Raw genomic sequence first — 12,404 nt, forward strand, 5'->3', positions numbered from 1 at the left:
AGAAAACAAATCAAATGAAAGAAACCATAAATTAGATAAATCCTTAAGAATTGTTTGTGTACTTGCAAGCTTGTCTAATCAAATATTTTAACCCAGCCTTACATTAAAAAATGGCATTTCCTCAAGTGCTTTCTATCCTTAGTCTTCATTTTGTTATGCACAGTCAAAAATGGCAAGCAGAGTGCGGTGGACACCTTCTAGACAGTCAGTCCATTAGTCAGTGTGTAAGAATGCTGCACAGTTTCCTACACCCACAGAACATTGGCATTCTCAGAGAATACTCCAAGTTTCCTTCATCCCATTTCAGCCTGATTACTGATTTCAGTCAAAGGAGCCTGGTTGTTCCTGTGCCAAATGACACCACTTGTTTCAACACAAATAAATTATTTGGAAGAAGATCAAATGTTTTACTCCTCTTCTTTCCAACTGACCTTGCCTCGACTCTGTTCCACAGTTGCGTGAAAGATTCACTGTCCCTTTCTCAAACGACTGCAGCAGGCGGGTATGTACTCCAAATAAATAACACTGGCCACCTTCAACACTAGTAAAACAAAGAGTCTGGACACAGACTCCACTTCTCCAACAGCTTACACTGCAGGGTTAATCTTGCAATACGACGCCTCTCCCATCTTCTCTACATCCTTCCCATCTTTGTTTAAAATAAATAAATACATAAATAAAAAAAAAATAACTTACTGATATTCTTCTGAAAGACTTAAATTCAAGATAGGTAAGGTGGTCTGACAGCTCCTCTGGCTCAAGGTGGTCAAAAAGAAGCGAGACTTTCCGTTTCTTACTGGTGTTGGCCTTTACACGCTGTGTCAGCTTTCTAGACCAGTCCCTAGAATTTCTTTTAGACAAATTTCAAAACAGAATTACCCTGAGTTATTTTCTGAAGAGCAAACTTTTCCTCTCTCCCTAATACAAAAGTGACATTGTTTTCAAGCCTTACTGTAATAAAAAGTGAATTATTTGATTTCTAAACAGCAAGCTCTTTTCATGCATTAGAGGATATATGACAAAACATTATTATTAGTCTTTATTGTATTGATGTAGCAGATAAGTACAACACAACTACCTTACTAAACAGAATGAGACTATATATTGCTTTTTCAGAATTGCTGTCTGTAACTTTGTCTTCATTGAACATACCCAGTGCTCCTCCATTTAATAATCCATGTAGATTTCCTTGAGCAGCCTCTGAGTATGCTATTTGCCCATGGAGCAATGAAATTTCATTGGATTTGAAAAACTAAATATCTACTTTCATAACCAGATATAAAATGTATGCCAAATTCTGCTCCGCTTTTGCGTGTGCATTTCCAAGCAAAGTGACACTTATTCAATTCGATAGAACTCCCCTATTCTCATATAATAAGGAAGGTGCTCTTCCCAAGAAAGAACTATGTGATGTATAGCTGTTGGATTTATTCTTGATAGGACAAGTAATTTTGTAACTAAAATCACATAAAATAGTATCGAGAGTTTGATGATGTAATAAACTATATCTTCTCACTTACCTTTGGTATTAAAAATATAAACACCTTTTTTTAACCTCACCTGTTACCCAGTCAGAATGTATTCTCCTTTCTCATTGACTTCAAGTGATCTTTCAAAATCATTAGGCCTCTACAAATTTTCTAAGTTCCTTGGACAGAGTGAAATTTATGTAGCATAGAGTATCAGCACAAAGCCTACACAGCTGTTAAATTCAACCTAAGCCATTCTTGAAAGTCATTCAGTTCCTCTATGTAATATATATTTCATCTATGATAATGTATAAACTCTTCTAAGGATAGATAACATATGCCTTATTAAAATTAACCCACTATAGGACCATTATCCTGCTATACTGGAAAGACACTATATTTGAAGAAAAGAAATTCAGAGCAAAAGTTCATTTTCTGAGCATATTGAGATTTTGGCACTCACATTTGAGTTGTGTCAATTAGACGACAGTGTAACTCCTCACCATTAGCTTTAACCAGTTCTTGAAATTCCTCCATAGTTGTGGATAGTTTAGAGTCCATTTTGAACATAACCCAGAACTCTGTGATCCAGTACCTATTGCACATTAAAAACACAGAAATACAGAAATAAAGGTTTTGCTCTAATATCAGTAAGGCTGAAATTTACATAGTTGCTCCTGCTTCTGAGTTGTATTTCTTCTTGACAAAGTTCAAGGGATAAATCTTGGTTTTAGATTGTTTTGCTAATCTACTTTGATTTTATCAAAAATAAAAATTTCAATAATAAAAATTAATTAGAAACCACCTGGCTTAATGCTGTATAGAACTATATTACATATATATTTGCAATAAATTCAATATTCAAATTTCTAGTTTCACATTAGATCTAGATATTATGCATGCTGATTTTTCCTTACGAACTTCTAGATAACTTTATATATTCCTTCAAAACCTGAAGTAATTTGGTCTAGGCATCCAAAAATTGCACTATGCTAGTCAAAATTTTATCTCTTAACTGAAGAAACATTTACTAATTAAATATATTTAAGAACTTACAGGTGATTCAGTCTCACATGCACAAAATATTTTCAGAGAACTACACATTTCTATGTTGGACATTCAAATTGTTTCAGTCATATATTTTATATTTCAATTCCTATATGCCACCCATTGTGGCGGATTGACCCTGGCCAGAAACTAAGTACCCACCCAAGGTGCTTGCTCACTGCTCCCCTCCCACAGCAGAATGGGGGAGAGACTGGGAAGGGCAAAAGTGAGAAGAATGTGTGGGTTGAGATAAAGACAGTTTAATAACTGAATGAAAGAAAAAAGCCAATCAATCAACCAACCAAGTGATGCAAAGGCAAGCACTCACCATCTCCCACAAGATGCCCAGCCAGTATCCAAGCAACAGCTACTTTGGGATGAATACCACCCCAAGTTTTTATTGCTGAGCATGATGCTGTATGGCACGGAACACCCCTTTGGTCAATTCAGGTCAGCTGTCCCAGCTGTGTACCCTCCCAACCTCAAGCTCACCCCCAGCCTACACTCCAGTGAGGCAGAGTGAGAAACAGAAAGTCTCGACACCATGCAGTCACTGTTCAGTAACAGCTATAACATTGCTGTGTTTTACTGACTGATGCAAAGCACAGCATCATAGGGGGTGCTAGGAAGAAAGTTAACTCCATCCCAGCCAGACCCAGTACACCCATGCACGTAAAAATATGTATATGTTGGAAAAATGGAAATGCACATTCTTATGGATGCAAATCACATACAATACCAAAGCATTCTGACCTAACCGATAATCTACTTTGTCATAATAAAAGCATCACCATTTAAAAGAAATTTTACTTTTACTTTTACAAAATTTACTTTTACTACTTATTTCCCATTTTGTGCAAAAAAGAGTTATTATATACTAATCTATTATCAGAGTTTAATCTTTTTTTCCTCTCTCTGTCTTCTCTAAACTGAAATATCAAACTTTACTATACCTAATTAAAAAAAAAGAAAAAAGTAATTCAGGATGACTGCAAGTGACTAAGTAGAATTACTAAGGAGAATTACCTACCAAATACAATAGATTTTTGCTTAATATAAAAGTAGCTGCAATGTCCCACTTCATTTTTAATAGACCTATACAATCACATTATACACACTGCTGTCAATTCCTGAGCACTGTCAGTTTTCACTGCTGTTTACGATACAGATTCACACAGACTCAGTTCAAAACAGTGACCCAACAGTTTATGCACTGATTTCAATGGATCTGCAAAAAGTCAGTCCAGCCCTTTTGTTTAAAGCTGCTAAAGTGAACCTTGAAAAACTGAAGTAGTATAGCTGTTTCTCTTTTTAAAGTCAGCTTAAGATATGCAAAAGCATTCTTATGTATGGCACATGGATAGCTGCAAACTAAAAGCTACCAAGCAAGAATATTCTTACCTCACAAAATAGCATATCTTCACACACAGCATGGAAGATTTCTTTTCTAAAGCATTAAGATAGGTAAAAAACTGTTAAGAAAAACCACATCCATTCACATATAACATGAAATGTAACATGCTTGATACTTTCCTACCTGTAAGCAGCAAAAAGTATTCTAATGATGGAATAAAATGTCAGATTAAGGTTTTACACAAGTATACAAAGTATATCCCAAGATAATGGCTATAAACTGAAAGAGAGTAGACTTAGATTAGATATAAGGAAGAAATTCTTCACCATGAGGGTGGTGAGACACTGGAACAGGCTGCCCAGAGAAGCTGTGGATGCCCCATCCCTGGGAGTGTTCCAGGCCAGGTTGGATGGGGCTTTGAGCAACCGGGTCTAGTGGAAGGTGTCCCTGCCATGGCAGGGGGGGTGGAACCAGATGATCTTTAAGGTCTTTTCCAACCCATTCTATGATTGTATGAAGATCGTTAGCAAAAGTTTATTTTGAATATGACTACTATGAGTCATACTGATGTATTACCGCCCAAGTACTGAGTAGTGTTAAGTAGCGAAATTATTCTGCTTTCTATATGTGTTTCTTTGCAACATGCCTCAAAATGTCTAATAAAATTCATGCACTTGCACATCTCACTAAAATTTGAAACTGTAATACCAAGTTTATGAATTACTGCTTTTATGAAGAAATCCTTTTCCCTTAATTACAATTCACTTACAAAAAAGATGCCATTTTCTTTTAAACATAACCAGTTGTACAGAATGGTAGTGAAAAATGTGACATGCCTCTCCTTGCTAACCTCACTTTTCTAAATACGCAACAGTATTGATTTGACTTGCCGTGATAACTGGAAAGAAACACCCATATTTTAGTCTATTAGCTCCATAAAACATGCATTGATATTGTAGCCAATGTGTTTTGAAGACATGCAAAATCCATTTGGAAAATGGATTATGCACATCTTCATTTCTCTGTTGTAGATTACACACATATTTTCAGTGCTAAAAAAACATAACTTAAGGAAAATTCCTTGTGGATCCTACCACAATCTGACTGAAATAAACTGCAGCCTAAAACTACCGCAACTGTGGGGACATAGCATCTACAACTTAAGCACCCACATTAAGTGCTTAAATTAGGCTGACTATAGAAATAATGAGGTCTGAACAAGTTCCTAAATATTTCGCAGGGCCATGAACTGAATGTCTAAAATTAGATGGCTTACAAATCATCCATAACCATTTAAAATCACTCACATAATTTAGGGGATGGAAAATGGTGAAACTGGGACATTTACTAGATTTTTTCAAAATACAAGAGCCCAGACTATCTGATCCATTCAAAACTATCACTACCTTTCAATGTCTTTACAGGGAGCTATACAAAAAGTCACAAATGCAGCTTGCAAAATATGCAAGTCTGATAAAAGTTTGAATCACTTCTCTGACCATTGAAAACATGGCTTCTCAGAAATATGCAAGCAATTACTTTCTTCCATTTTCAAAGAGTGCATGAGCATGTTAAACACAACACCACAGCGTAGTTGTAGCTTAGCACACTTCGTCTAACACTTGTGGTGAGAGAAGCAGCAGGACAGTCAGAATCCAACACTATAGTAAAGCTCTGCTTTAAATAATGCTACTTTTAAAAGCCAGTAAGATACAGAGTTTAGGGGAAGAAAGGATTATCTAAATTAAATTGTACCAAAACTGGCTGGATATACTTCACGTATCAGGTATGCTTCCTGTCATGTGCTCATCTAATCAGGAGTAAACATTCTGTAAAGTTGAGAAACCGGGTAATATATTCTACAATTAAAAATTCCTAAGGTAGTCTAGTATGGCCAGTATGATCTAGCAGTTTCATTGTGAAAAACCTAGTGAGCCAGAAACACACGTTTGAGTCCACGCAGTCACCTCAAAATGGGAACAAAGTGAAAGGAAAAGGTTATGATTTATTTCTGTGCATTGTACTTTTGAGTGTGTGAGTGAGAAATATTTCTTGAAAATTTTCATCTCCAGATCATATAATCAGAATATTTTTAAAAGTTACACTTTTGTTCTTTGCTCTTCTACTTGTATAGTGGACAGAGAAAGACAACTGAAACTTAGGCCTAGGTTCACAGTACATAACTGAGGTGCCTACATTAATCTAAGACCTGCTATATACTCTGTCCATGGGAAATGGAGTGTGACTTGTCCCAGTTAAAATCTGAATTGGAATTTCATCTTTTTCTCTGTGGATCATAAGCTAAACCAACCAACCAAACAAGAAACCCCAACCCTAAACCAAACAAAAATGAACTATATAACCAAAAACTATAAAGAGCAAGTATATTGTTTAATTAGTGGAACAGTATACACCCATAGATTAAATATCCTCTACTTACCCATTTCAAAGTCGTCAAGTTATCTAATATTACCCTAACAGCAGGTAAATATTACAAAGGATATAGATCAATGAGTTTCTGAAGCATATCTGCAGATGAGATGATAAACTGATGCATGGTCAGAATTATCTTTAGCAGCTGGTTGTTTTGACATGCATTTCCTTCTAAATCTGAAAAAAAAAAAGAAGGCATATTCATACTGAAATCTTGGTATACCTTGGTAAACAACTTGTAAGAGGCTTTTTCGGAATACTAATTCTAATCAGGCCTGTTCACCTACACTATTTCAAAGATAACAGTAACTTACTGACTTAGGAAGTGCATAATTTTTCCGAAAAGAGCTATATAGTAATTATATTTCATCAACAGGATTTGGAAGACTCTAACAACAAAAAAAAAAAGGTTAAGAAAAAAGCAGCTATGTCTCAAATACACTCAAAATATCCAGATAATTATACATACATGATGCTCTCAGGCCAGCAATGCACTTATATGTTCAGCTTTAGGCAGATGAGTTTAACCTTTGAAACAAAACAATGAATTGTAGAGCAAAAGAATTCAGTTACTAATCCATACCAGTCAGTCAGTGGCATGACTGAACTTCTCAAACAGAATGGTGGTTTTCTTAAGTGTTTGTGGGGCTTTTTGTACAGCTGGCATACACAACACTAAAGTACATGCACAGGTTAGGATCTATAGCTAGACCCACACGGAATAAGATATAACATATGCAGAAGCCCAGAGATTAACCTATGCATACTCCTGGTGGTGGACCTAAATGTCCTTCCACATTTCCTTGAACTATGTGTTACAAGGATTTCACTTGAGGAAGGTTTTTAGGCTACATCTGTCTCCTGGGTCTTGTGGGGGGTTTTTTCCCACATTCAGAAAAGATCAAAGACATCAAATGTAGCAGGAAGTTTAAAAAAGTTTCCATTTCTGTAACAAACACTGTAGAGACAGTGTTTGTAAATATTAACAGAAAATGTTTTTCTACAGCCTGCCATGCGAGAACCTAGAGTAGTTTGAATTGGAATTAGACATCCTTTCAAACACACACAAAATATTACCTTTTTGAATAATCTTAAATACATTGTCCTCTATCAGGGTACAGGTAGTCATCACTTAAAATAGTGGTAACAGGAAAAATATACAGAAATAATGCACAATAATGCTAAATGGAAGAGGTAGATGAAACAGTAGATTTGCAGCATATTAAATGGCATCTATTAGTCAAGGAAGGGAGCCAGGAGACCTGCGTGGTTAAACAGGGAACTGCTGGGCAAACTCAAGTGGAAGAGGAGGGTTTACAAATCATGGAAGGAAGGGCTGGCCACTTGGGAAGAATATAAGGCTGTTGTCAGAGGATGTAGGGAGGCAACTAGGAAAGCTAAGGCCTCCTTAGAGTTAAACCTGGCGAGAGGGGTCAAGGACAACAGGAAGAGGTTCTTCAAATACATGGCAGATAAAACTAACACCAGAGGCAATGTAGGCCCACTGATGAATGGGGTGGGTGCCCTGGTGACAGAAGATACAGAGAAGGCAGAATTACTGAATGCCTTCTTTGTCTCTGTCTACTCTGCCGGAGGCTGTCCTGAGGAGCCCCGTACCCCTGAGGCCCCAGAGGAAGGCAGGGCAATGGAGGAGTTTGCCTCAGTTGATGAGGACTGGGTTAGGGACCAGTTAAGCAATCTGGACATCCATAAATCCATGGGTCCAGATGGGATGCACCCGCGGGTGCTGAGGGAGCTGGCTGAAGTCATTGCTGGACCGCTCTCCATCATCTTTGCCAAGTCTTGGGAAACGGGAGAGGTGCCTGAGGACTGGAGGAAAGAAAATGTCACTCCGGTCTTCAAAAAGGGCAAGAAGGAGGACCCGGGCAACTATAGACCGGTCAGCCTCACCTCCATCCCTGGGAAAGTGATGGAACACCTTATCCTTGGTGCCATCTTAAGACATATCAAGGATAAGAGGGTCATCAGGGACAGTCAACATGGCTTCACCAAGGGGAAGTCATGTTTGACCAACCTTTTATGAAGACATAACAAGGTGGATTGATGATGGCAGAGCAGTGGATGTGGTCTACCTTGACTTCAGCAAAGCATTTGACACCGTCTCCCACAGCATCCTCATGGCAAAACTGAGGAAGTGTGGACTGGATGATCGGGTAGTGAGGTGGACTGCAAACTGGCTGAAGGAGAGAAGCCAGAGAGTTGTGGTCAATGGGGCAGAGTCTGGTTGGAGGCCTGTATCTAGTGGAGTGCCTCAAGGGTCAGTTCTGGGACCAATACTATTCAATATATTCATCAATGACTTGGATGAGGGAATTGAGTGTACTATCAGCAAGTTTGCCGATGACACCAAGCTGGGAGGAGTAGCTGACATGCCAGAGGGCTGTGCTGCCATCCAGCGAGATCTGGACAGGCTAGAGAGTTGGGCGGGGAAAAATTTAATGAAATATAACAAGGGAAAATGTAGAGTCTTGCATCTGGGCAGGAACAACCCCAGGTTCCGGTATAGGTTGGGGAATGACCTATTAGAGAGCAGCGTAGGGGAAAGGGACCTGGGGGTCCTGGTGGACAGCAGGATGACCATGAGCCAGCACTGTGCCCTTGCAGCCAAGAAGGCCAATGGCATCCTGGGGTGTATTAGAAGGGGGGTGGTTAGTAGGTCAGGAGAGGTTCTCCTTCCCCTCTACTCTGCCCTGGTGAGACCTCATCTGGAATATTGTGTCCAGTTCTGGGCCCCTCAGTTCAAGAAGGACAGGGAACTGCTGGAGAGAGTCCAGCGCAGGGCCACAAAGATGATTAAGGGAGTGGAGCATCTCCCTTATGAGGAAAGGCTGAGGGAGCTGGGTCTCTTTAGCTTGGAGAAGAGGAGACTGAGGGGTGACCTCATCAATGTTTATAAATATATAAAGGGTGGGTGTCACGAGGATGGAGCCAGGCTCTTCTCGGTGACAACCAACAGTAAGACAAGGGGTAATGGGTTCAAGCTGGAACACAAGAGGTTCCACTTAAATTTGAGAAGAAACTTCTTCTCAGTGAGGGTGACGGAACACTGGAACAGGCTGCCTGGGGAGGTTGTGGAGTCTCCTTCTCTGGGGACATTCAAAACCTGCCTGGATGCCTTCCTGTGTAACCTCACCTAGGTGTTCCTGCCCTGGCAGGGGGATTGGACTAGATGATCTTTCGAGGTCCCTTCCAATCCCTAACATTCTGTGATTCTGTGATTACTAGAGTGGAAAAAAACAAAACAAAAAATTAGATTGCACAACACCAAAAATGAACATGAAACAGCCCACTTGCAAAACAATATAATTCATGTTAGTCATTGAGCAAGAGTTTCCATGCCCATCCACAGGAAGGTACCAAATGTGAAGAAAGAACCCCAGAGCCCAGGGCTTTCCTTTTGAACAAAACATTGGATCTTTGGTAGAACTAACAAAGCCTGACTTCCTCTAGATCTGTCTCTTCTTCACTCCACAATAGTCCTATTTATGCCTTTTATCACTATGCTCTCCCTGAAAGTCTTTTCCTTCTCTCCCCCACAACAATACCGTAACTCCTCAGTCATGCTTACAGCTATGAGCTACACCACAGCAATACATGCTGTGGTTGGATTGGGCTGACTGGCCAGACAGCAAATCCAATCAAACCAATGCTGGGCTCACACGGCTGCCCCTACACCAATGTGGGCACCAATCCAGGTGTCTCTCTTCTACATAAGCAATTCTTTGAGATTCCTGCCTTTCCATCAAATCCAGTTTAAGCTGGCAGACAGACAGACTCTATTTCATGCAGAGTAGATGTAGTTTAGTAGGAAAGTGACTCAGAGTGGCCTAGATCTGTAGTTTCCAAGTGAAGTTATTGTTTTATCTGACTGAAGCCCCGAAAGCAGAGGACATGCTGGGTGTCATATATCTGGTGTGGGTAACTTCATTCTTTTAGCAAAAGCATAATCAGTTTGGAGGAAACTCAACACAATAAACAGTCTTGAAATATCTTACTACAGCCAGCCTCTCAGGCAAGACGAGAAGAAAAATCCTGATCAGTAAATTCTGACAGAGTGTACGTGAAAACGCAGCAAGTCATTCAGCACTATTAAGCCCAGAATGAGAACTTTATCCATGAGGTGATCTTCAACACTGAACATGAGACACCGTTTTCTGAATCTACCTTCTGTAGTTACAACTTAAATTGTGAGGAGCAGTTCTCCCTACAGCATTATGGGGGAGGGGAAAGCCTGCCTATCCTACAGCCCCATAGATGAGAGCAGTATAGACCCCAAGTAACCAAAAGTTCTTGAGCTGCCTTTTGACTTCTACTACAAGTTCTCAGTTTTACAGCATGAACTGAAGTTTACACATCCCTTGTTTTTGTTCTCACATAGTTTAGTTCATTACCTAAATAATCTTTCCGGGATACAAACTGCCTAAATATTGCAGCAGGTGCACTGAGGGCAAGACGGCAAATTATTCAGCCAGAGAACTGGGAAATTTGCAGAGGAAGGCTGGGACATCAGGAATCAATACTTATTCATGACTTTAGTATTTGGCATTTTGTACTCTTCCAGTGTCTTCAGGAAGAGTAAAATTATTTGAGGCCTTGCACACAGGGACCTGTATCAATTTTTATCCATTTTACAGAAGTTGGTGTTCTGCCAGAGCCTCCATCCACCAGCTCTCGTTTAATCAGAAAAGCAGTTCAATATATGCTTAGCTTGGAAGCCAAATGGTTATGTGCACACATACTATTAAGCATATACAGCTGTAATTAAATCATCGGTTTTTCAGAAGTGCTCAATATAGATGATCTCCAGCTGACAAAGATGGCAAATACCTCTCTTTCCCGCAGTTTCTCCTCTGTGCGTATTCCAAAATCCTCCTCACAAAATAACACAGGTACCACGTGGCACCAGGTTCCAGATTGAATTTGTCCTCTAGAAAGGTCTCTTTTCCACTTTACAAAGATGCAAAGAAAAACAGTATGTTCTGCCTACTGTTAGTGATTAGTTCACCACATGTATGGTATAATATTTTCTTGCATAATAAAAGTGCATTTATGCTTCACAACATCCAGACTTAATTATCTCACAACAGAGAGAGACTTCATTATGATACATGCAATTATTTTGCAGACATTAAAGCACTACTAAGTTTTGTGCTATCCATTCTCTCACCCGACTAAAAAGCTCATCTCCACAAAGGAAAACATTGTATTAGTGATGGTTTAAAAACCAAAATAAACACCCTGCTGCAAAAAAATCTTAAGGTTCTCAGTAAAGTTCAGCACTGAATAGCAAGCCTACATGGAACTGTAGCAGCATATGCTTTTACAAACACATGCACTATCAAATATTCAATGTCATCTTCTTGCCCAATTTTAAAAGGAAGCCCTTTTCAAGTGCATACACCATGATATAGCAAAGGTTGCTAAAAAGAAAAATCTTGAGTCTGATTCCTCTTCCATTTGTGTCACAAAACCATAATTCAAAAAAATCCATAGAGTTAAACTGGTAAAAACAGGCCTTGGGTGAGAAGAGACTCCAGCTCAGTTTTGATTTCAGAACTGTCATTCGGTCTTTCCCATCTCTGACCACTAGATCACTTCTTTCTGGAGAGCTAACCTGCTAAACATAGCTCTGCCTAAAGAAGTAACAAAAACTATGGTAAACTATCTTTGTGCAAATGGTGGAGCCAATAACAGGGGTTTCCTGACTCTTGCAAGAGTGTCTCTGAATGCCTTTGCAGCACTCTCTTGAACCTCCAGCAGTTTGTTTTAAAACTTTGAGACTCATTTTCACTTCCGTTTGTATACCTGTTTCTAACCACATACCCCGCTGCGCGAAAACCACTAAGTGAATAGTAAATGAAGTGCAATGGGTGTGTTTCAGTTAGTCAATTTACCTTAAAGAAAGCTGAAAAACATTGCATAAGCCTTAGCTTTGTTGCACTGCATCAAAATACAAATAATCCAGTGGTTACATGCTTTTGCTCCTGTAAATGCCCTTATTGTATAATACTACTATGTTTTAATAAATATCCTCTGAAACAAACAAGAAAGCAGGAGTTGAATATACTTTTCCAGTCTTA

General features: G+C 39.2%; 1 protein-coding gene across 1 annotated transcript in view; it reads right to left on the minus strand.

Moving 5' to 3' along the window:
- The window catches only part of RASGRP1 (RAS guanyl releasing protein 1), a 43,763-nt gene that overhangs the window by 15,555 nt on the left and 15,804 nt on the right, over positions 1 to 12,404 (minus strand). Inside the window, exons 3-6 of the mRNA XM_065635912.1 lie at positions 6,375 to 6,480; positions 3,918 to 3,980; positions 1,933 to 2,064; positions 697 to 850 (exon numbers count right to left, since the gene is read on the minus strand). Of these exons, the coding sequence (XP_065491984.1) occupies positions 697 to 850; positions 1,933 to 2,064; positions 3,918 to 3,980; positions 6,375 to 6,480 (455 nt within the window). The remainder of the gene's footprint in view (positions 1 to 696; positions 851 to 1,932; positions 2,065 to 3,917; positions 3,981 to 6,374; positions 6,481 to 12,404) is intronic.

The sequence above is a fragment of the Caloenas nicobarica genome, chromosome 5 (genome assembly GCF_036013445.1).
Source record: "Caloenas nicobarica isolate bCalNic1 chromosome 5, bCalNic1.hap1, whole genome shotgun sequence".
Lineage (NCBI taxonomy): Eukaryota > Metazoa > Chordata > Aves > Columbiformes > Columbidae > Caloenas > Caloenas nicobarica.